Here is a 22,821-nt window from a genome sequence, read left to right as displayed (position 1 = left end):
TCAATGATATGTCACTGAAACAAAGATGAGAAATTATATCAGTCAGGAAGATGTTGTATTTGGGGATGATGATTTATGAAGAAATGGCAGACTTTCTGTATGGACCCTCAGAACAAGAGACACAGCCTTATAGTATGTGCAGCACAAAGAAGCCCAAATGCCTTGCTGGAAGCAGACTGCTTTGCTGAAGTTTAGAATTTTATCTGCAAGTTTTCCAGGCATCAGTTCAAGGATGGTGGCCCAGTGAGTTCAATGGAAAGGATTATTCAGATTATTTTGAAAGCTGTACTTCTATAGAGAAACCAGATTCTCAATAGCACTTGCAGGATTTCTCACAAAAATCAAAGCACTGGCCATGTCTCTCAGGTCTTTGATGATGATGGGAAATATTCCTAAACTACCTCTTGAAAATCTCATTCAATCCTGAATATAAATCTTGAATACAAGTTGCCTGAGCAGAAATACCTGCACCTAAAGATCAGAAAAGTCACCTGCTTCTTCAAGAATATCTCCCTAGATATTGAAGACTTTTCCCTTGGAAAAAATATTGAAGAGATGAGATTATACTACAATACTACAGTAAAGGTGGTCTGTTTCTGAGGGCAAGGCAAGCATTACTTTCAACTCTTTTTTTCCTTAGGGGAAACAATATTTACCAAGGAAGAGGATGCTGTTTGTTGGGTTGTGTTTGATGAAGAAAAGGAAGGGATGGTCAGCCCTAAACTCTTCCAACTCAGAGGAATCTTTGGTGTCTCCCATCACCTCTGCTGAGCCTGCCATCTCGGTGCCCTCTTCATTGACTTCCATGTACGCCTCATGGATGGCCTCAGATATCTTCAGATTCTCTGCTGAAGAAATGCCAGACAGATTGGCTGAAGGGCTGAACAGGTCAGTCATACCCAAGGCCGTTAAGACAGATGTGAGGTTATATTTTTCCTGAATCTTCATGCGTGGGAGGTACACTTTCACTTTCCTCTTTTCCATCACATTTGGACTGGTCCACTCTGTAAGTTTTTCAAAGCTGATTTTGTTCTCAAGCTGCAAAGAGAGGCAGGGAATGAAATGCCTGAGACCGAACTGCGATGGCCTTACTAGCTGTGTTTATACCACTTGTTAATAGTTCTTTCCATTTACTTTGTGTACAGAAAAGAACTGATACTTAATCTTAAATGTATTTGTTTATCCTGTATGCTTCCTCCTGACTACAGCCTATATCTCATCTGTCTCGATGAAGTTCTCCAAATCTTTGTCATCTGAAAATTTCTTCTTCAGATCAAGGCACTTTTTGTGAAAATACAGTTCTTGAAAACACCAAAACAAATTGGCCCCAAAATTGTTACTCCTGGAAAATATTTTATTGATCCCTTCCCTGATCTTAGTTACTTTCTAATGCTACTTTTCCCATTTTCCATTTAGTCAGCTCTTGGAATGCTTTGCTTATAATTTGCTTTTTTATTTCCCCTTGGGTAAACTTATCTGATTTAGCAAACTTGAGTGCTGTCCTGGAAGACCGAAATAACTCAAAATTAAAAAATATCCTGCTAGCATATCTGTTTCTGGCACCTGATAGAGATTGGTGCATATAGCAACATCCTCTTCTGCGGGGCTACAGCAGCACTATGCTCCTGTACCTTCATTTTATTAGACTGAGCCCAGGGCTCTCCAAAGAGGTCACTCTCTGCCTGAGCTCCTGCTAGATCCTGGGGGGCTCTTGTGCTCTCCTGCCTGCCCAGCACAGCCGTGGTGTGGGCAGCTGTGATGTACATGGACAGCAAAAGGTCTGACAGTAGCCAAGTCCCACTGAAATGGTAACTCCTCTGCTTCCCTTGCCAGGCCCCTACCTGCTCCAGGCCAGAGATGTCATCAGGCAACAGCACCAACATGCTCAGCTGCCCGCTGGCGTACGGAATCTCCAGGATCTTCATTTTCTCTGCAGCCACCGCTGCCACTTTGAAGGTACTGTTTTGACACATCATTTGCACAGGTCTGCTTTCTTGCTGCAAAAGCAGAAACATGAGACAACATGACCGGGGAGCAATTTTTAATTTAAGCAGGAAAATGTACAAGCCCTATGAAAGGAACAGGGCTTGATGTTCAAGCATGCTGTCTTCAAAGATGAGCATGTTTCATGGTGTGTCATGGAAGCCTGATCAGACACAGCTATTGCAAACACTCCTTGTTGTGTAACACCCAGACTGATGGCTCTGTGAGCCAACAGCCATCCTGGCCAAAACCTGTGCCCATGCCCTCCTACCTCTGTTCCCTCCTACCTCTGTCACATTGAAGGGCATTTCCTGAGTGTCGTCTTCTTTAAATGCTGTCTTCCATATCCCTTTGAAGTAAATGGCATTCACAAGGGCCAGCGCAGTATCGAAATCAACAGAGCCTGACACAAGGAAATCTTGGATCTGTCCTTTAAGAAAGAAGCAGGGCAGAGAGTGGTAAGATAGACCTCCTCTGGTGTGCACAAATGCCTGTTGTGAAGGGTATGGGGATGAAGGGTGCCGCTTTGTGTCGGGCGTTTCATAGCATTAAGAAACCTGCTCTTGCTTGACACACTTTCTCCTCTATGAGAAGTGGAAGACAATGGTATAGATTATGGTAGATAGAGGAAAATATCTGCTACTCATTTTTCAGCCCTTACCATTTGTTTCTTTCTCCACCCAGGAATTAACAAGCTGTCTTGCTTCCTCTGTAGCTGTTTTGAAGTTAACTTCTTCCAGCCCCGCTTTGTAGAATTTCTTTGCACACTTTAAGTATTCCTGGAAGAAGAAGGATTGCAGCTGTCAGGCTGATGAGAACTTGAAAATGTATGAATGTGAAATGCAAGAGTGTGAAATGAAGCAGAATGGTTAAAAGAACAGTCAACTTTTACCCTTCTGTTTGAACATGTCAGTCGCAGCTGTTTTCCTGTAACTGAATCTTAAAGCTGGACAAGAAAGACTACTTCACATATTTAGGTCTGGCAATTTTTTCCGATAGGATTCTAAGTTAAAATTGCAAAGTACTTTCTCCATTTTACCAAAACACTTTCAGTTTAACAAACATTTTTAAGGACAGACAATGTTTGCTTCATTCTCTTTGTGCCCGCTTCTTATTTTCAATACTGTATTTTCACATTCTTAGATTTCAAAACCAAAGCTTCCTCTCACTGGGAAGATTTGATAATTGGCTTTGAAAAAATCCAAATTTGGCAATTTCAATCTTCATACTTTCATGTCATAAAATGTATTTCATTTCCCTTAAAAGTTACATTTTTCATTAAAAGCCATTTTCTAGCAAATGAACAGTAGTCTTGATCACTCCCTGTGACTTGCAAAGTTGGCACATTTTATGCCATTGTACTTTTGCCTGGCCTCCACCTAACAGCCACAGGAAGATTCAAACTCACTCTGAACTAGTTCCCCCATGCCTCACAACCACCTCTTCATCAACAGACAGTGGGCTACTGTTTGTGGTGCTTCTCTTAAGGTAGAGTCACAGGGGCCTTTATAGGGAATCTCACTGAAGTCGTGTAACAGTACTACTCACCGGAAGCACGGGGTATGTTTTTTCAATATAGAGTCTCTCAGCGATCTTGAGTGAGTATGTAGCATTTGGCACGGTGATGTCTGAGAGAAGATTCTTGAATGAATTGTGGAGGTATTCAGAAGCACCACACTGACGTGATGAGATGAAAATAAGAAGATACATTGCATTAGCTTCTTCTTATTTAGGAAATAAGACCTGAAGGGATTGTCCCTATCAGTAAGAGTCATGCTCTCCCACAGACATAGGGCTGTCACCTTTGGGACAGCAAGTGCTGTGGTGATGGTGCATTGAATTGACAAGTTCATCCTTCTCAAGCTAAGTTCCCTGTAAAGACTGCAGCTGTGTTCCTGTCACTGAGACTTCTGGGCTTTTCTCTGCCCAGCATCTTCCTGATCTGCTTTGGAGTCTCTCAGCTGCAAGTCTGACTGCTATACCCTGGCTCCAGGTGCTGAGGCCGTTTCACATGCTGTCCCCAGCAGCACTTGCCCAGGAAGGCACCCTGGTGCCCAAAGAATCCTGCCCCACACTGTCACTTGTTCTGATGCAAGATGTGCAACCTGCCATCTTTCTCTGGTTTTTAACAAATAGGCGAGTTACACCCTTCTTCCCTCCCTCCACAAACCTCCTTGGTTTGAGAGCATTTCCATGGTTTTTGACAAAGTCTGAAAGTGCCAGAAGGAGAGGCAGAACAGTTCTAGTTTTGTTCTGAGGAGAAAGTAGGACAGAAAGGGAGATCAAGTTATTTCTCTACCTGGGAGTCATTAGTGTCTCCAACTCCTGTAATGTTATCAAAGTGAAGAACCTGCAAGAGAAAATGCCAGAAATTACAAACACGTTCAAAAATTATGTGAATTTGAGATTTACACACGATGCTGGAGATAAAGATATTGGCTCAGAGAGAAAAAAAAGTGCTAACTGAGAACACAGATGAACTAAAAATTTACAACTGAGTTTGCATCTGGTTTATGCCCTCTGTGGCCTTCTGAGAAACTGTAAATACTTCTGTTTGCTTAGATAATATTTTTTCTAGTGAATGCCTAGAAATTAACTGAGTTGCATATTATGTGCTGTTAATAATATTCTCTCTTCTTCTCTTCCTGGGATTTACCTTTTTTATACATTAAGAAAAAAAAGAAAACACATTATCTGGAAGAGGACAGAATTTAGAAAAAAAACATCATATAATAAAATTTACTGACTAGTAATCCATTTCATTATTGTCCTTGAGATATTTTTCTTTTATAAGTCAAACCTAACTGCCTCTTATAGCAAAAATATACATCTTTGCTGTTTTCTCTAAATAATTCTCAATCCAGTTCTTCATTTTGTGACTTTGGGTTATTTCTTGTGCATTAAAACAGGTGAGAACCTCATCAATGGATAATATATTTCAGTGACGTTACTTAGAAGGAACAACAAGCACAAGTCAAGGTCACTTTACACCCATGTAAGTAACTTACTTTCTCCATCTGAGATTGAGTGTTACCTCTTGCTCCCAGATAGACCATGGCCAGGGCTGAAATGATGCTCAGGGGGGAATAGAAGATGTTGTCATTGGCATGGTGGACTTTCAGCTCTCTGAATACATCAAAACAAAATTCTGCATTTGCTGCAGTGATGGAGCCCATTGTGAAATCAGTGTTATCTAAAGCAAAAAGAAAGAGTCTGACTTATTATCACTAAATATATTAATTCTAATGCAAGAAAGTCAGTGCCCTTGAACCTGTGAAGTTGGTGCACAGAGTTTTTTTCAGCAAACAGAATCCAGTGGTGTGGATTTGAAAGGCAGGCATGCTTTTGGATTCATGAGCAATCAAAAATCTGCAGAGCTACCACTTATGCATAGGCTGGTGATTCTTTTGTCTGAAACTTGAGTTCTCTTTCTCTGTATTTGTGTACCACATGTTGAAAATGTTGCAAAGAATATTAGTTACCTTGAAAGAAGCTCACTAATATTCTTCTCTCATCTTTTAAGGAAAAAAGCACACACGCGTTTGTTCTCAGAATCTTCATTATTTCGAGACTCCAAAACAAGTTATTCACTATAGTTTTTAACATCACATTTAAGATGAGTTGACAGATAAGCCCTCCATGATCCAAACTACAGTTAATTCCAGTATACAATGTGCTAGTCTGAAGCAACAGCATAAGTTTTGCTAGTTTTACTCTAATTTCAGCCTACCATAAATGGAAGCCAGTTTCTTAACACCACGCACATTATCAGACGTCTCAAAAGTTAGCCATGCTACCTTCATTTTTTTGTAAATAGGGTAATGAAGGCACAGCAATGGAGACTGCAAAAGATTTACCAAATTCATCCAGTTTATAACGAACATCTATAACTAGTACATGTTCCATTCATTGTTGACTGAATTATATGTCATTGTTTTAAGTGTTCTTTAGTATTTATTATCACCTTTTTGAAAATTCACCTTAACCTTTTAATAAGACAGTGCTTGTTTAGCCTTGTGTTTAGTTTGCAGAGACCTTCACGTTTTCAATATTTAAATATTTTTTCTGACATTCTTGTAAATTTTTCCCTGTAGTTTCAGCAGTTAACATTTCATCTAACACTGAAGGGAAGGATTTTTTAGTAAAGAAGACAACATAGAGTAGAAAATACAGTACTGTAAAGTTTAATGCAGCAGTATAGTGTTTATATATAACTTCCCACATGTTGACACAAGCAGAGAGAACCTTGGTAGGGTGGAATTTCCCCATTTGCATCCACAGACCATCTTCAAGCAGTGCAAACTTTGTGCCTGCTAGAGAGCAAAATCCAGAATGCTCTACAATATGTATCACAGTCCCTATGGAATCAAGGCATGTGTGTGACAGTCATCTCTTAAGGTTGAATAATTTGAACAACAGTGCATCTAGCTGTGTCCCTGCTAGAATGGATGCTCAATCTCTTTCTAACTTGAACCACTTATATTGGTGATATAAGGTAGGTTTTTTTTATTATTAGAAATAATTCAGATAAAAACAGAAATAATTTAAATAGGAATAATTAGGAAATGTAATTATTAAAGATAACACAGAGCTCCGTTATGCTGGGGTCACCTGAACATGCTGCCTTTCTTAATTTCATCCAGAGAATATCTTCCATAAATGCTGCATAAAGCTTTAATTGCATCCCCTTGAATTTCAACAAATTCAATTTTCTCTTTTAAGTCTAAATTAAAATTTGAAGGGATAGAGGAAGAACAAAGGCTGTCATAACATATTACCAGCTGTTCAATATGGAATAGTTAGTAAACAAAGCTTTAGTTCATACAAACAAATACTTTAACTTTATGAATGGCAGAATGTGAAAGAGGAAAATAATGTAAAACACATGTGAAGGTGAGATGAGGTTTCTTCAGAAGACATCCTTTAATCATTTGTTTCTTCAACTGATATTGAAGGTCATAAACATGAGGCTTCATCAATCTTTTTTTAAGTTTTGTAAGAGATAATTATTTTTTTTTTTAATTACAAATTTGAACTTAAATCATAATAGAAAGAAATGCTTACCTTATCAGGTTCACCTGTGAAGGTAATAGTACAGCTTCTCAGCTGTACTTGGGGCAGACTTGCCGAACTCCTTGAAATATATCTTGTGTAATTTTGTGACACACCCCAAACTGCCTGTTCTGTGTTTACTAAATAAAGTGATGGATGGAGCTCAATGTCAGACATGCAGTTTTACTTGGAATAATTCCATTATTTAAAAAAAAAAAAAAAAAAAAAAGAAGCTTGAATGAGAGGATTTTACCATTTTACCCTAAAATCTCCAGAATGGAAGATTCATTCATCGTAGGGTGTGAAACCTTGCAGAAAAGGAAGGAGCATATTGAAATGACTGAAGCAGAAATAATGATAAAATCTGTTCATTGGAACTTGAATAGTAAGTATGATTTGGTTATCACAGCAAATAGTGCAGCATGGCTAGTGCAAATAAAACAAAAATGTGAGAAATTCAGTCTTGCAAAATGCCTCTAGAGAATTTTCAGTTAATTTCCATATTATTCCTTTGTAAGGAGTACCGACAGGCACAATCCCTCTCAGAGTCACCATTCTGAGAACTCAAAAAATTTGGTAAGTTGAGCATATGCAGGACTGTTTGCTGTGATATGCCCACGCTATAGTTATTGCAACTTTTCTCTCTCTTGTTGTTGGCTAGGCTACCAATATCACTAGTCTTTCTTCCCACCAGAATCCATAGCTCTTGCTGAGGAATGGAGAAACTTCTGTTACCAAGGAACTTGAGAAAAAGCACGTCCTTCAAATGTTAGTTGCCAAAGTTAATAATATTGAAATAGATTATTCTGCAAAAACTTGTATGCAGTTGCCCGGTGCCACTTACAGCCTGCATTGTAGAAGACCAAGACACAACATTTCAAAGAGCACAGTTTTTCTTCCTAGAGTAATCTAGCTCAGGAAACTCAGACATAGTCACAGTCTGTGCAGCACATCAGTACAACAAAAACATCAGTGAGCAAATTGTGGGAATACAAATTAATTTCAAAAGCAGTATTTAGAGTATCTGTATAGAGAAGAATTACAGAGCTGGAGAAAGGTGTATTGGGGAAAGAGAGGTTGAGCAGAGAAGAAAGATAAGGCTTCTGTTGCTTTTAAAATTCAGACATCAGGATATTTGGACCCCAGTCAGATGCTACCAGAAAAGGATTTGAAATTGCTGCTAAAATTTTGAAGGGTGGTTTAAGGTGAGTTGTTCTTATCCTTCTCCAGAGGTCATAGCACCAGATGCTAGGTTCAAAATGTGCCTTTTGTGTACACAGAGACCATTCTTACAGATCTTCCACAAGTAACTTCATGGCCCATCAGGTGAACAAACCAGCTGAAGAAACATTCATGGTCTGCAGGACAGTCATAATATACAATAGAAAGCATAAAGCAATCACATAATCACATAATTTCTTTGAAATAAAAGAATGAACAGACAATAAAAGAAACTACTCTGACCTCTTTCAATGCCATGTGATTTTAAAACACAAATCCAAAGTCAATATACAAAATGCCTCTGAAATTGTCTAGAGCAAATTATGCTTCTAGGGAGAGGAGGTGGACTCCTTAACCCTTTTAGTTGTCTATGCAAGTGGAAAGCCTCTGAATCAACCATACCTTTCTCTGTTATACAGTCCTTATTAGTCCCATTCAGCTGAGGATACCAGTGCAATAATAATGGCAAAGAGCTCAGTCTGGACTACCACTAGTACTTTACATGGCAGTTTGTAGCCCAGGCCGGTCTGCTACAGCCATTGCTATGCAGTGACAGTGCTTCTGAGGAAAGGTCATGAGGCCTTGCCTCACTTTTGTGGCCCATCACTGCAAATCTATTGTAAAGAGAATGAGCTGTTCTATCACAGGAGTGGTACATAAATTGTTCACTACCGTTGTGAGTCCCATTTAGCTGAAAATGGTATCGCCACGCTGGTGGAAAGACACGTCAAATGAATAAATGTGTCTGTACATGGTGAATACCTTTAATCACACAACTGGGAGTGCTCCCAAAACTGCAAGCTGCTCCTGTGGCTGCTGCCCCTTCTGCCTTTTCTTCTTAAGACTGCTTTGTTTCTGTTCAAACAAGCTTTAACACTCAATGGCCATGGTCCATTGTTGTATAGTTTACAGCTCAGAAGTCAAAGGATTAGCCAATATGTTTTACCCTGTCACTTCTGAATATGCCTTGAATCTTTTTCCTTGACAATGAAATTGTCTAGCAGTACTCTCCAGCTCACCATATGTGAGCCACCTTGGCATTTGTGCACCACCTACCTGAATCGCATTTGGATCATCATAGACAGCCTATAACTTAGTAGCTACAGAGATGCCCAATGAGCCGGTACAGTTGTTTCATAACAGCCAATTTGCAGCGTTAACGTTGTTAGCAATGGCATGTTTTTCGAAATACTTCTGAGTTGAATATATTCATTAATGAAAGGAATTGTTTTGTTTTGCAGGAGAGAAGGGGCAGAACAATCCTCCAGAACATGTTAATACACAACCCAGGTTAGTGGGTTTTGTCAACATTTCTATTTTTTTATTGGTGAAATGAATGATTAATGTAAAGCAAGTTGCAGAAGCAACAAAATTATTCCATAAATAAGTAAAAATCTTGATCACGATCAGCCACCAGTGCAGAATCATACAAATATAAGAGGTACTTCATAGTCTACTCAGCAACGTTAGATCTGTCATGGACTCTAGTGAGATTAAGCAAACCTTCCTGAAACGCTTCCTGGGATAAAAGATAATGTATTGCCCCATCCAGCACAACCATGTAATGCAGCACAAACACAAAAGGATGTGTTTTGCCACATGTCCTTGTTTGACAATGCTTGTCCCAAGAAAGAGGTCAGCTAAGGCTCTGCTACCCTTTCCATTGCCAGGCATTTCATTGTGGAGCTGTCCCTAAACCAACAGGCTCTTGGACATTTGAGCCTTTCCAAAAGGATATGAAGTCCAGGTCAGCTCACAGACCAAAGCCTCTCATCCAATCATAAAAATCCACGCAGAACTCAAGATTTTGTTCTCATCCGTGCTGCTCCTCTTTTGCCAGTAGGAAGGAGCACGTTGATTGTTTCGTGTTTGTCCTGCTTAGGGTGACTGCCAGCGATTGTTCAGTTAGTTGCCATTGCGGACCTGGGTGCTGTAGCTCTCAATGATGATTTCTCTCTCAGTTGTCCTGTAGGACTGTGCTCTTTCCCCAGGCTGAAAAAAATGAGGTGTCTGGTCAAGCTCCTTCAGACAGGAGCTCATAGGCCACCTGGCACCTTTCTGCAGCAGCTCTATGCCGTTCTGAAGAGACTGACATTGTTGCCTGTAGTGCTGCCTTGATCGTTCACAGACTGTGACAGGGATGTGCATACCTCAGTGTTGGCAGAGTGGATTTATCCAGTGAAATCCATTGGGGCCAGTGAAGGCATCTTCAGAAAGATCCTATGACGGCCTTGGTCACAAGTCACGCTTACTCACTGCGCTTGCTTAGCAGCGCACACAGTATCCAGGGGCTTCTGCTACACAGGTTCTGAACCAGTGCACACAGCAGTCCCTTTGTCAGTCACCAGAGCATGTGTGAGGTCCCTTATTCATCCCTTAAAGTCCCCAGGATCAGCCAACATCCAGGATGAGGCTGCGGATGGTCTTACCTCACTGGGTCCTAAGGAGACAGCATGGTAACCAGGTCCTGACACTCAGCATACACATAGTGCAGGACAGGTGTCCACTGGCATTGGCACAACTAGTTTACTGACTGTGCCATTCAGGGGCTTAGTTAGCAGGGCCCTTCCCCACAGAAAAGATTGTTCATGGCAGTCTGTGACTAGCACTACTCATGTCACCATGCCTGTCACTTTACCTCCCACCGCTCACTGGAAAGCAGCATGCCAGCTATCTTGGCACACGCTCCCAGGAAAAATAGCATTTTTCTTTTACACAAAGTAGGATAAACTAATCTCTTGGTTTGTTTCAACACAGACATCCTTTTGTGAAGCCTTCCTAACCTCCAACTAGTAGTCTACTGAGGTTCTTAATAATATTCCTGACATGTTTCCTGCCTCCCCTGCAGGGAAAAACTGCTGCAGAAAAGGAGAGAAGGAGAAATGTCACTGCACAAAGCTCCATGCCATCATGTCAGCTCTGCAGAAAAGAACTGGGGGTCCTGTTGGACACCAAGTTGACCATGAGTCAGCAACGTGTCCTTGTGGCAAAGAAAGTCAACAGGATCACAGGCTGCATTAGAAAAAGCATTGCCAGCAAGTAAACAGAGGTTCAGCTCTGGGCTTTCCAGTACAAAAGAGATTTGGATGAACTGGAGCAGGACCAGAGAAGAGCCATAAAGATGATGAAGTGACTAAAGCATCTGTCATGAGAGGAGAGACTCAAAGAGATGGGACTTGTTACCCTGGAGAGAACAAAGTGCAGGGGGGATCTTATCCCTGTGCAAAACTTACTTGATGGGAGGGTGAAAAGAAGATGGAAACAGACTTTCTCCAGTGAACAGGCACGAAGGAGTGGGCACAACTTGAAATAGCATAAATTCCAATTAAACATAAGAAAATACATTTGTTTATGAGGAAGGAAGTAAAGCCAAGTTGCCCAAAGTGGCTGTAGGGTCTTCATGCTTGGAAATACTCATAACCCAGCAGGATGTGGTCCCAAGCAACCTGCTGTAGCTGACCCTGCTTGAAGGGAGGAGCTTAGAACAGACAATTGGCAGAAGTCACTTCCAGTCTCAGCTGTTCTGTGATTTTGTGTTATATGTAGAGGAAGATCTCAAGGGAGATGGAGACAGCAGGGTTATCACACATTAATGTGCAAAGAAAGTACTGTGATGTAGATGAGGCACTAGGAATGGGAGTGTATGGCAAGTCCCACAGAGGAGTACTGTTTCCACGTTGTACAGGGAGTATTGAAAGGCCCTTGGACCTCTCTTTGGGCTTTCTGGAGGTGTGTTAGTTGCACCAAGAGGTGCAGAAGGTTTCAGACTTTGTCTTGCCCCCAATGCGTTATCTGCCAAGTCTTCTGTCTGGTGCTGCACAGCAGTCTGTCAGAGAAACAGGGTCTCAGTTCTTCAGAAAACAAAAATGCCAGCAGCTTTTAGAAGCCTACGACAAAAATATCAGTAACAACAAGGAGGTTTCCAAGGTTCATTTATTTTTGTCTTTTTCCAAATAAAAACTTTTGGAGCATTTTAATATTGTTAACATTTTGACCATTCCTTTTTAAAGCAGATACTCTCAGCTGCCTATTGGCATGAGAACCAGAACCATGGCTGGGAAATGGAACCTGCCAGGTGAAAGCACAGAGATGCCCAGGCAGAACACAGATCCCGGCCATGCTCCTGGAGCACTTGCACCTTTCCACTGCATGGTTGCTTGGTGGCCGAGGGGACAGAGAGGCTTGGCCACAGAGCTCATCTCTCTGGGACACAGGAAGGGCTGCTCCTCCCAAATCTCCCCAGTGATTTGGATTGCTTAGAGGTCACAGCAGGCATTCATCATCCCACTGGCCAGGTCTGCCACCCTCTTTGTGGGGAATACTTTTCCACTGCCTTTTAAATACTGTGCCTCCTACCTGGGCTGTGGTGGTCAGGGCCGGGACCTAACCATTGGTACTTTGTTGCAGGTTTGGTTCAGTATTGCTGAATTTGCACTTTTTGATGCCTCCTATTTCCCTTTTGAGAAAGGGGAAGCTTTGTACTTGCTTGTAAGTCTCATGGCTCCTTTGCTTTTTTCCCATTCCTTCTTTTTGACCTTTGCTGTCATTCAGGAAACAACATTGGTCACTGAGGCATATCTTTGTACTTCAAGCACTTTCCAGTTTAGTAATCATAGGAAGGCTATTTTGCAAATGTAAGCCTTTTCAGGTCTTCTCATTGTTTAAGTGTACTGGCTCTTAAATTTAACGAACTGGATCAACTGCTTCTGGCTACAAGATATACAAAAGGTGAATAAACTGCTTATGATAAACCTCAAGATGTTGAAATTTTGCATCTCTTGGAACTGTTCATATCACTGCCTTCATTTCTAAAGAACAAAAAGTAAAGTATACTTGGTAAAATAGCTGGGTTTACCACTGAAAAGCAGCTGAGTCTGTATCACAAATATCCTGATGGTGTTCAAATAATGTGGATGTCAGACTTGTAGCATCAGCTGCTTTCCTCTACAGATCTGCTTTTATCATACCGCTCTATATACTAATGTGTAAATAACCAATATTAATGAAAGAGTTCCTCCTGTTAAGACTCTCAATGGGGAAATGCTTTGCCTAATAGTTGTTGGTCTGCTATGGTTTTTGAGTTACATGATTTTCAAATGATTTCATCATTTAAAATGGCAGAGCTGCTGGAATAGTTCTTCCTTGAATTATTTACCAGGCTAATTGTCAGTGCATATGTATTGGAATTGTACTGAAAAATACATAAGAATAAATTAGTATTCCATTGGGCTTTTTCTTGGTAATCTGTAATACAAAGAGGAATCAAACTGTAGATTTCATAAATGCCTAGGAAACTTCATATCTATGTGATTCGTTCATTCTAAAAATAGGATTTCATACCAAATCCCATTTTACTCACAATAGTTACCAATGTAATGATATTTTGAAGGGTTTGTGGTCCAGACAATTAATATAATTCTCATGACAAGCATTTGTGATTCTCTTTTATTATGTTAACAAAAAAAAAAATCAATTGTATGCATCAAAATCAATAATGTATGATTAGAATGAAAACAAGGCATAGTATTGAGCCAATATATCCATATTTGCAGATAGCAATGGACAGATAGGAACAAAAAAGACAGAGAATATCAAGATTCTTAAAAACAAAGAGATGTAGCCTTGAAATACCATAGAAACAAAGAAGCCCAGCTGCATTCGTGGAATAATAATGTATTTGAGTTTTGAACTTCACCTGAAGGCTTTCCAGGGACTAATTAAAGTTTACTTGCTAAGCAAGTTCAACAGAGACATGGATTATTTTGAAAGCTGTGTTTTTTCACAAAAATCCCATGGAGAAATCGGATTCTATAATACCACTTGCAGGATTTTTCTCAAAAAACAAAATACTCTCAAATCTGAAGTATATCCTAATATCTTAAACAAGAATTCAGACAGCTCTTTTGCTTGGCAGTTCTCACTGAGTTCTGTATCATCTGGGTCATCCGGATACCCGTGTTTCAGGCTTTGAATCTACACTCTGTGAGAAGGCATAACCACACCCACACAAAGTTTGATCTCTTTGCAGTCTCTGAAGTGGGAGACTTTCTATGACTTTGGAAAACCTTGGCAAGAAATTCAGAATTAGATGAGGAAGTCATGGTGAGAGGACAACTCTGGCAACAGTGGACATATGCACCATTTGTCAACAGCTAAGTAATACAAATTAAAATTTACATATGCACCAATCAATAACGTACATAGCAGAATCTTATCCACAAGCATCTCCTCCAGACTGCAGATCTCAAAGCCCGTGTTTCAGGAAAAACAACATGGTTTTGTCAGCAGGATGCTACTGGGGAATGGGACGAGCACAGCCCATGGCTTTCTAAGTAATGGACTCCCAAAGGCTTGGAGTCATGCCTGTAGCTTCTTCCTCAAGTGAAAATCACTTGGCCCCTTCCTGGCTGGTGGGTGCCTCTATTCTCTGTTGGCTCAGTCTTCGCTCAGCTCAAGAAATACTCAAACCAGTATGAGAAGAGAAAGGAGTAAACATACTTGCTGTTTCCTCACCTGCAGGTATGTTTTTGCTATGGAAGCTTCCCAAACAGGCATTTCTTAGATTAGGCTTTCCACTTGGAGAAAATACTGAAGAGATGAGATTACGCTACAGCATTACAGTAAAGGGGATCTGTTTCTGAGGGCAAGGCAAGCATTACTTCCAACTCTTTCTTTCCTTAGGGGAAACAATATTTACCAAAGAAGAGGATGCTGTTTGTTGGGTTGTGTTTGATGAAGAAAAGGAAGGGATGGTCAGCCCTAAACTCTTCCAACTCAGAGGAATCTTTGGTGTCTCCCATCACCTCTGCTGAGCCTGCCATCTCGGTGCCCTCTTCATTGACTTCCATGTACGCCTCATGGATGGCCTCAGATATCTTCAGATTCTCTGCTGAAGAAATGCCAGACAGATTGGCTGAAGGGCTGAACAGGTCGGTCATACCCAAGGCCGTTAAGACAGATGTGAGGTTATATTTTTCCTGAATCTTCATGCGTGGGAGGTACACTTTCACTTTCCTCTTTTCCATCACATTTGGACTGGTCCACTCTGTAAGTTTTTCAAAGCTGATTTTGTTCTCAAGCTGCAAAGAGAGGCAGGGAATGAAATGCCTGGCGTGCAAATACAACTTCTTCTTACCATTCATTTTAATCAAGGCTATTATAAACAAAACAAACCAGAATGGTTCCTAAAGTGCATCCTATCAACACCGTTCTTGTAGTTTATTATCTGCCTCTCCAGTACTGCCTGTGTCACTGTCCTTTTATTCAGTTCTTTACCCACCTGACACATCCCCTTCTGTTCAACTCTTGTGTCTCATGAGGCACGTTTCATAGCCCAACAGTTTCATAGCCGAGCAAATTAGCCAGCTTGTGAAAGAGATTGCAAAAAAAAAGGCCATGAAAGCTTACCTACAGTTGATAGTACCTAACAAATGCAACATCTTCGACAACTTCAACAACTCTACTTAAGAATAATGGATTACATAATGCAGGCTTCATCACTTTTTCCCTTTTTTGAGTACAGATAGATAGTTTGGTATCACCTTGATAACTTTATTTTAAATGATTGGCATAATTTTTTTGCTACTTCTTTCAGAAATCCTGAATGAAGATAATACAATCCACCTGACAAGTAAATTAATGTTTTGAGTTTTGTTTCTCCCCTGCATCAGTCCATTTTTATTTCCGCTTCGCCGTTAGCATCCTGATTCACTCAGTTGTTTAGCTTCATTTTCTTCCAAGACCAAGACAAAAGTTTCATTTAATTTTACACAGTTATTAGACTGTATTTGTATTCTTGCCTCACAGCATACTGGTCCCACTTCTCTCTTTTTTTTTTCACTTTAAAGGACAAAACCATTTTTTTACTGGTTTTCATGTATCCGGCAAAAACTGACTCAACCTGACTTAAAGCAGTTTTGTTGTTTTCTTTTACTTTCTATGCTCTTCTCCTTTTCTGTCCTTGTATGTTCATGGATTCTTTCTGCTGTTCCTGTTCATTCCATTAGACACAAGTCTGCTCTGTTTTCACCATTTCAAAATGAACAATATTTTATTAAGAACATGCTTTATCTAACTTCATTTTTCGTTTAATGATAACATAATCAGAGCAATTTCTGAAAGCAGCCAATTTATGATGTTAAGTGGTGATTTTGTGAAAAAAAAATCATTAGTGATCGCTGCAAAGCATGCCTAATTCTCATCAGTTTTAGCAACATTTCCTACACAGTTCGTATGGGGAGGTGGGTGAAATAAAGAAACGAAACGAAAAAAGAAAAATCTGCCCATACATCCTCTTCTGCAGGGCTACAGCAGCACTATGCTCCTGTACCTTCATTTTATTAGACTGAGCCCAGGGCTCTCCAAAGAGGTCACTCTCTGCCTGAGCTCCTGCTAGATCCTGGGGGGCTCTTGTGCTCTCCTGTCTGCCCAGCACAGCCGTGGTGTGGGCAGCTGTGATGTGCATGGACAGCAAAAGGTCTGACAGTAGCCAAGTCCCACTGAAATGGTAACTCCTCTGCTTCCCTTGCCAGGCCCCTACCTGCTCCAGGCCAGAGATGTCATCAGGCAACAGCACCAACATGCTCAGCTGCCCGCTGGCGTACGGAATCTCCAGGATCTTCATTTTCTCTGCAGCCACCGCTGCCACTTTGAAGATACTGTTTTGACACATCATTTGCACAGGTCTGCTTTCTTGCTGCAAAAGCAGAAACATGAGACAACATGACCGGGGAGCAATTTTTAATTTAAGCAGGAAAATGTACAAGTCTGTACAGGCCAGGCCAATCTTCAAGCATGTTGCCTTTGAAGAAGAGCTGTATCTCCATTTTCCTCTCCTGTCTGCTGATGTGCTCTGCTCAGACACAGCTCTTGCAAACCTGACAGCAAGAGACCCAGCTAAATCACCTGACCAACGACCACAGCATGTTGTATGTGTATCACCCAGCCTGCGAGCTCTGCAAGGCAATAACCTGGCTTCCTGGCCAGAAGCTGTGTCTGTGCCCCCATACCTTTGTCACGCTGAAGGGCATTTCCTGAGTGTCTTCTTCTTTAAATGCTGTCTTCCATATCCCTTTGAAGTAAATGGCACTCACAAGGGCCAGTGCAGTATTAAGATCAACAGAGCCTGACGCAAGGATATCTTGGATCTGTCCTTTAAGGAAGAAGCAGAGCAGAGAGTGGTAAGTTTTATAGCAGTAGTCCTGCATTTTAGAGGTCAATCGACATGCTGCTGCTTGACTTGACTTCTGCTTCTTCAAAGGTCTGCATGCGGAATTCAGGTTCATGAGCATGATTTAATACAGAACGACTGGCACCTGGCCAGACATTTCTGCAAGAAGACAGGTAGGTTCAAGAGTGGTATACATCCCCAGGAATGTTTCTAACCAGTGCTTGGAAAAAGATATATATAGAAAAGAAGGAACAGGAGAGGGAAGCAGCAATACAGATTTTTTGTTTCTCACTGTGCTTCTTTCTTACACTTTACTCTTGATTTTCTCCCACCTCAGCACAATAAAAGTACGCAAGCTCCTGAGTCATTCCTTTCCCACCAGCAGCCTAGGGCATACATTACTTTCACCCCTGAAAGCCCACTTCTTACGCATCCAGCACATGCTTGTAAAATTATGCAATGCTCTAGAGATGGTGGGACTAACCTTGCATGAGTTAAGCTCCTCAGCCACAAAAATATTCATATAAAGTGTGCATATCCTGGCGCCTCTGCCTTTGCCAGATATGTTTAAAGCACACTGGCACTGCCACACAGGTGCAATAGAGTCATCCTTTTCCACAGGAAAAAGTGGAAATATCTGTTAGTGAAATATCCACTAATGGGGACAGGAGGAAGAAATTTCTCCTCTTATGTTTAGTCTCTCCAGAAGTTGTTCAAATACAGTTGCAAGAGGGGAATATATTTCAAGGTCCTGTCTGACCTTACCGTTTGTCTGATTTTCAACCCAGGAATTAATGAGCTGTCTGGCTTGATTTGATGCTGTTTTGAAGCTGACCATTTCCAGACCTGCTCTGTACAGTTTCTTCACACATTTTAAGTAGATCTATAAAGACAGAAATTGTAACAACCAAACTATTCATTTTTGAAAAACGGCCTGAAGGTGAAATAAAATATGGCTAAAAGGATTTGTATAGTGGTGCCATGGTAGACTGTTCTCATTGCTTACTTCCTGGAAGAATCTGCTAAAACTGGGCCAGGTAAATTATTCTGATCCATGACATTTTCAGATCTGACATTTTTATTACTTGACTAGTTAAAAGTATATATTAGAAATCTTTAAAAATTTTCTTCAAGAAAGTCCAATCCAAAAACATTGTTTCCGGTTCATTTTAGAGTGTTTTATTATCATTATGTCCACTCTTTTTTTTTAAGTATTTTTCATTATTTTTAAAGATAAGAAGTTTCTTTGATTTAGAATATTTGTATGTTTTGTTTTGAAAATGTCAAATGAAAGATTTTGACACTTTCAAAAGCTGTTTTGGAGGTAGGATTTTCAAGTGAAGAAATGTGTTGAAGTCAAATTATTTCCTGAAAAAAACCAAACAACCTATTAAAATGAAAAGGCTTTGGGGGAGCAAGCAGGGAGGGGGGAGGGTTACATTACCAAATTTTTGTTTATTACTCTGTTCATTTTTTAGCAGGGCCATCTTTTTACCTGAAATTGCTTTTCATTCAGGTTATTTTCAGGGCTGTGGCAAAGGGAAAAGCCATGGAAGCCCACACCAATGGGGACCACTAGATTAACAGATCACCTACTCTCCAGTAGGTGAGTGGACAGGCCAGTCCTCCTGGATTACAGGTTTAGCAAGAAATCACTCTAATGTAGAACTCACCGGTAGGATCGGACATGTCTTTTCAGCATAGAGTCTGTTGGCAATGTGGAGTGAAGAATTGGCTTTTGGTGCAGTGATATCAGAGAGAAGTTCTTTAAACAGTAAGTGGATATTCATAGACTTGCCACACTGAGTTGTTGATAAGAAGATAAAAAGATATAGCTGTTAGCTTATTTAACTAGAAAAAGAATTATTTATAAGGTAGAAATAACATAGAAAAACAGTGTTTGGACATTTGAGAATGAACATGTACTAGAGTCTAAATGTTCCATGGCAGGGATGTTCAATATAAGCAACTAATGATGTGCAATTAATTTATGTCATGTGATGACATTCATTCTAGGTGATAAAAAGGAGAAAACCTCAGCGATGAATCTGAAACCATATGGCCCAGGAGTGATGAGACAAAAAGAAAAATTTGGGTGTCAATGGTTGCAATTGGTGAATTGTGATAGACATAGGGCCTCTAGTTCCCAGCTTCTGCTTGCATTTTCATGGCAGCTTTCTGCTGAAGTGGTAGATGACAAGGGAGTGAGGAAGTATCTCATCATGTAGTGAAAAAAAGGATCAATTTTCTAGTGCCCTAAGAATAGCATTCCAGGTGACCCAGGCTAAGATCATGTAAGAAAAATGCACATAGATAAACAGTGGCTGGGACTTCATTTTATGAGAAGAACAATTGTGTTTAACTGCTCCTTTCTAAATGTTTAACCAGCCACTAAATGCTCTAGCTGATATTACCTTCATTTTGCCTTATTAAAAAAAAAAAAAAAATTCTTTTTCTACCACCTTTTGCTTGTGGATCCCAACATGACAGGGAGAGACATGACAGGGAGCGTGGCTTGTGTTATCTTTACAGAGGCAGCAGATTAACATGGAGGAAAGCACATGGATGGTATCAAGGTGCTGGCACCCCTCATGGTGCTCTTGGGGCAGCAGTGGTAAGTGGAGGCTGGAAAAGTCCCTGTAGCTTTTGGAAGAGTGTTGTTACTTTCCAGCTTTTGAGATTTCTGAGCTCTTTTCTGCTGGAGCATCTTCTTTGGAGTCTCAGCTGCAAGTCTGACTGCTGTACCCTGGCTCCAGGTGCCGAGTCCCTTTCAAATGCTGTCCCCCAGCAGCACCATCAGGTGTGCAGATGCTCATGTACACAAGAAGGTAGGCTGCTGCCCAAAGCATCGTGTCCTGTCACTTGTTGTGGTGCAACCTGCGCAGCCTGTCTTCTTTTTCTGTTTTTTGGTGTTTGTTTCTTTTTTTAAATTTACATCTCTTAATTTAAGACCATTAGCAGAGGTATGGGAAGGTGTTGAACCTACCTGAAGCACAGTCAGAACAAACTATTCTAAGCAGAAAAATGTGAGAGAAATAAATGTACCTTAGGTTTCTGTACCTTGGTCTGAATAGTTCCTCCAAGTCCTGCAATTTTGTCGAAGTGAAGAACCTGCAATTGAAAGTAGCAATAGAAGAAATTAAGTATGTGAAGTCCACTGAGAGTCACTGATGCTTGTGTTGAAACTATAGGTTTGGACTAACCAGGCCTGATTAACACATAGAACTGAGATGTCTGCTTTAAATCAGTTTTTTTACTGCATGGGCCACGCTGAAAATTTGTGACTACTGTCCTCAGGTTAGATTCCTCCTTTTCCAGTTAATAGTATTGAGTCTATAAACCAGCTACAACCTTAGTGTATTGTACTTTTGTACTTATAACTGTGACTCTTGCTTTCTGAATGTTTCATCTTTTGTATATTACAAGTTGTCCTTTCCACCTGGAAGGAGTCAGGTCTGGGAGATAATGTAACCTGAAGCAAGAGACCTGTCTTAACCATTCTTCAAGACTGCTCTTTCTTAATGGAAACCACAGATTGTTCTTGCCCTTCATAGGGAAAAGCAATGATAAGTGAAAACTCGGCTCCAGGTCCAAACCTCACTGTTCGGAATGTTATTCTTTTTCTAGGCAAGTTTGAATCCAGCACCAAATGTGACTGTGTGACTTTCTCCCCTCAACTGGAGAAAGTCACAAGTATGTAAATGGATAATTTGTTGCTGTGTTGAACATGATCAAAAGAAGTTTGTATCCATTTATGTAACTTACCTTCTCCATTTGATGCTCAGTGTTACCTCTTGCTCCCAGATAAACCATGGCCAAGGCTGCAATGATGCTCATGGGGGAATAGAGGATGTTGTTGTTGGCATGGTGGACTTTCAGCTCTTTGAATACATCAAAAGAAAATTCTGCATTTGCTGCACTGATGGACCCCATTGTGAAATCAGTGTTGTCTGAAGCAAACAGAAATATGACTGTATAATGGTGATAGGTAGCACTTGTTTTAAAAAGTACTGTCAGTAGCCCAGAAGCTGCTAGTTCATGGCTGGTTTTGTGATGCTGAACCAGTGAGTTATGTGAATCTTACAAATTCTGTGATCATTAGAAATATTGTAACTCCTGACCCATTTATCTCTGAATGAATGTTTGATTCCTTTCAGGAAGATACTAGCTCATCTTCAAGACAGTATCTTGTACTTGCCTTTTAGGAAGTAGGTAGTTTCATCCATGCTTCAATATGATAAAAATGACACTGAATGGATGAGTTTCCCTATGGCCGCCCACAGGACTCTGAATGATGTTTGAGACAATGCAAATTTCATATTTCATTTCTTCTGTGACTACTTCTTACTGTTGCTTAGTACAACCAGCCACAAATTTGGTGGTTGCTTTCCTGTAGTTTATTGGAATAACGGGAGTAAATTCCTCCGTAAACCCAGGCAGTTGCTTAGATGCTGAGCTATAGACTTAAGCAAGTTCTTTCTTGTAGTCCCATTTCAGATATTTAATCTCTGCTGATGTTTTTTTGTTGAGAAAAAGCACAAGCACATACATCATAAATAAGGGGTTTGGCAGTACAGCTGGAAACAGCGTAGAGCTGCATACATTCAGTCAAGTGCAAGTCCTGTACATGCAAATGAATGCAACACATTAAAGATATTCATTGAAACTTGCAGACATTATCTCTTTTGAATCTGAGACCAAGAAAGCTGCAGGCTGTTCTTATACCTCTAAAACAAAGTTGGAGGAATAGCAGCATACCTATAGTTTGGAGCAGATGTGATTGATTATGTGACCTGAGAGGCATCTGGCACTAATGACTGTGGAATCACAGACTCTGAATCATCATACTGTACCTCACCTGTGTTCTCCAGAGAGTGAGATCAAGAGAAGAGAAATGCCTTTATTCCCAAAATAATTATTAAAATTACAAAAGAATAGTTTTAGTGTCACACCGGATTTTCAATGAAAAAGAGGTATTTCTACTCAAGGCTATGATGTACAAACACTCAGATTTTGCACACCTAAAAGTATTTGACAGTCAAACAGTATGAGACATATTGATAAGGCAAGATAAATTTACTGTATATGCTGTCTTTTTACATATCTGTCTTATACTTACCTTAAAGTTCTGAAACATAATATCACTTTTTTCCATATTAAAAAATAAAAATTATACATATTTTACTTGGAAAAATACTTACCCCACAAATTTCAAAGAGGCATGTAATAATCCAGTTTGCCAGCTGAACATAAACAGATTCTCTGAGCTCTTGGTGATATATATTGTACCATTTGAGACACTCCCACTCTTAGCCTTCATAGAGTCATCTTTTGAGTCACTACCTTTCGTCACGACCTTTGATTCATTACACTTTGAAACACTGAGCAGGCCAATG

General features: G+C 40.3%; 2 protein-coding genes across 2 annotated transcripts; both read right to left on the bottom strand.

Moving 5' to 3' along the window:
- Nucleotides 1–636: 636 nt before the first annotated feature.
- LOC141464187 (ovalbumin-related protein Y-like) lies at nt 637–5,159 on the bottom strand. The gene is made up of 7 exons (XM_074147002.1): nt 4,992–5,159; nt 4,283–4,333; nt 3,532–3,660; nt 2,645–2,762; nt 2,271–2,413; nt 1,842–1,997; nt 637–1,038 (listed from the first exon to the last, which is right to left on the bottom strand). The coding sequence occupies exons 1-7, from the start codon at nt 5,157–5,159 to the stop codon at nt 637–639; spliced, it is 1,167 nt and encodes a 388-aa protein (XP_074003103.1).
- Nucleotides 5,160–14,933: 9,774 nt separating this feature from the next.
- Nucleotides 14,934–21,358, bottom strand: LOC141464192 (ovalbumin-related protein X-like). Its single transcript, XM_074147009.1, has 7 exons — nt 21,191–21,358; nt 20,486–20,536; nt 19,099–19,227; nt 18,191–18,308; nt 17,265–17,407; nt 16,796–16,951; nt 14,934–15,335 (listed from the first exon to the last, which is right to left on the bottom strand). The coding sequence occupies exons 1-7, from the start codon at nt 21,356–21,358 to the stop codon at nt 14,934–14,936; spliced, it is 1,167 nt and encodes a 388-aa protein (XP_074003110.1).
- Nucleotides 21,359–22,821: the final 1,463 nt, after the last annotated feature.

Source organism: Numenius arquata, chromosome 4, assembly GCF_964106895.1.
Source record: "Numenius arquata chromosome 4, bNumArq3.hap1.1, whole genome shotgun sequence".
NCBI classification, from domain to species: domain Eukaryota; kingdom Metazoa; phylum Chordata; class Aves; order Charadriiformes; family Scolopacidae; genus Numenius; species Numenius arquata.
This window is presented reverse-complemented; position numbering and strand designations above follow the sequence as displayed.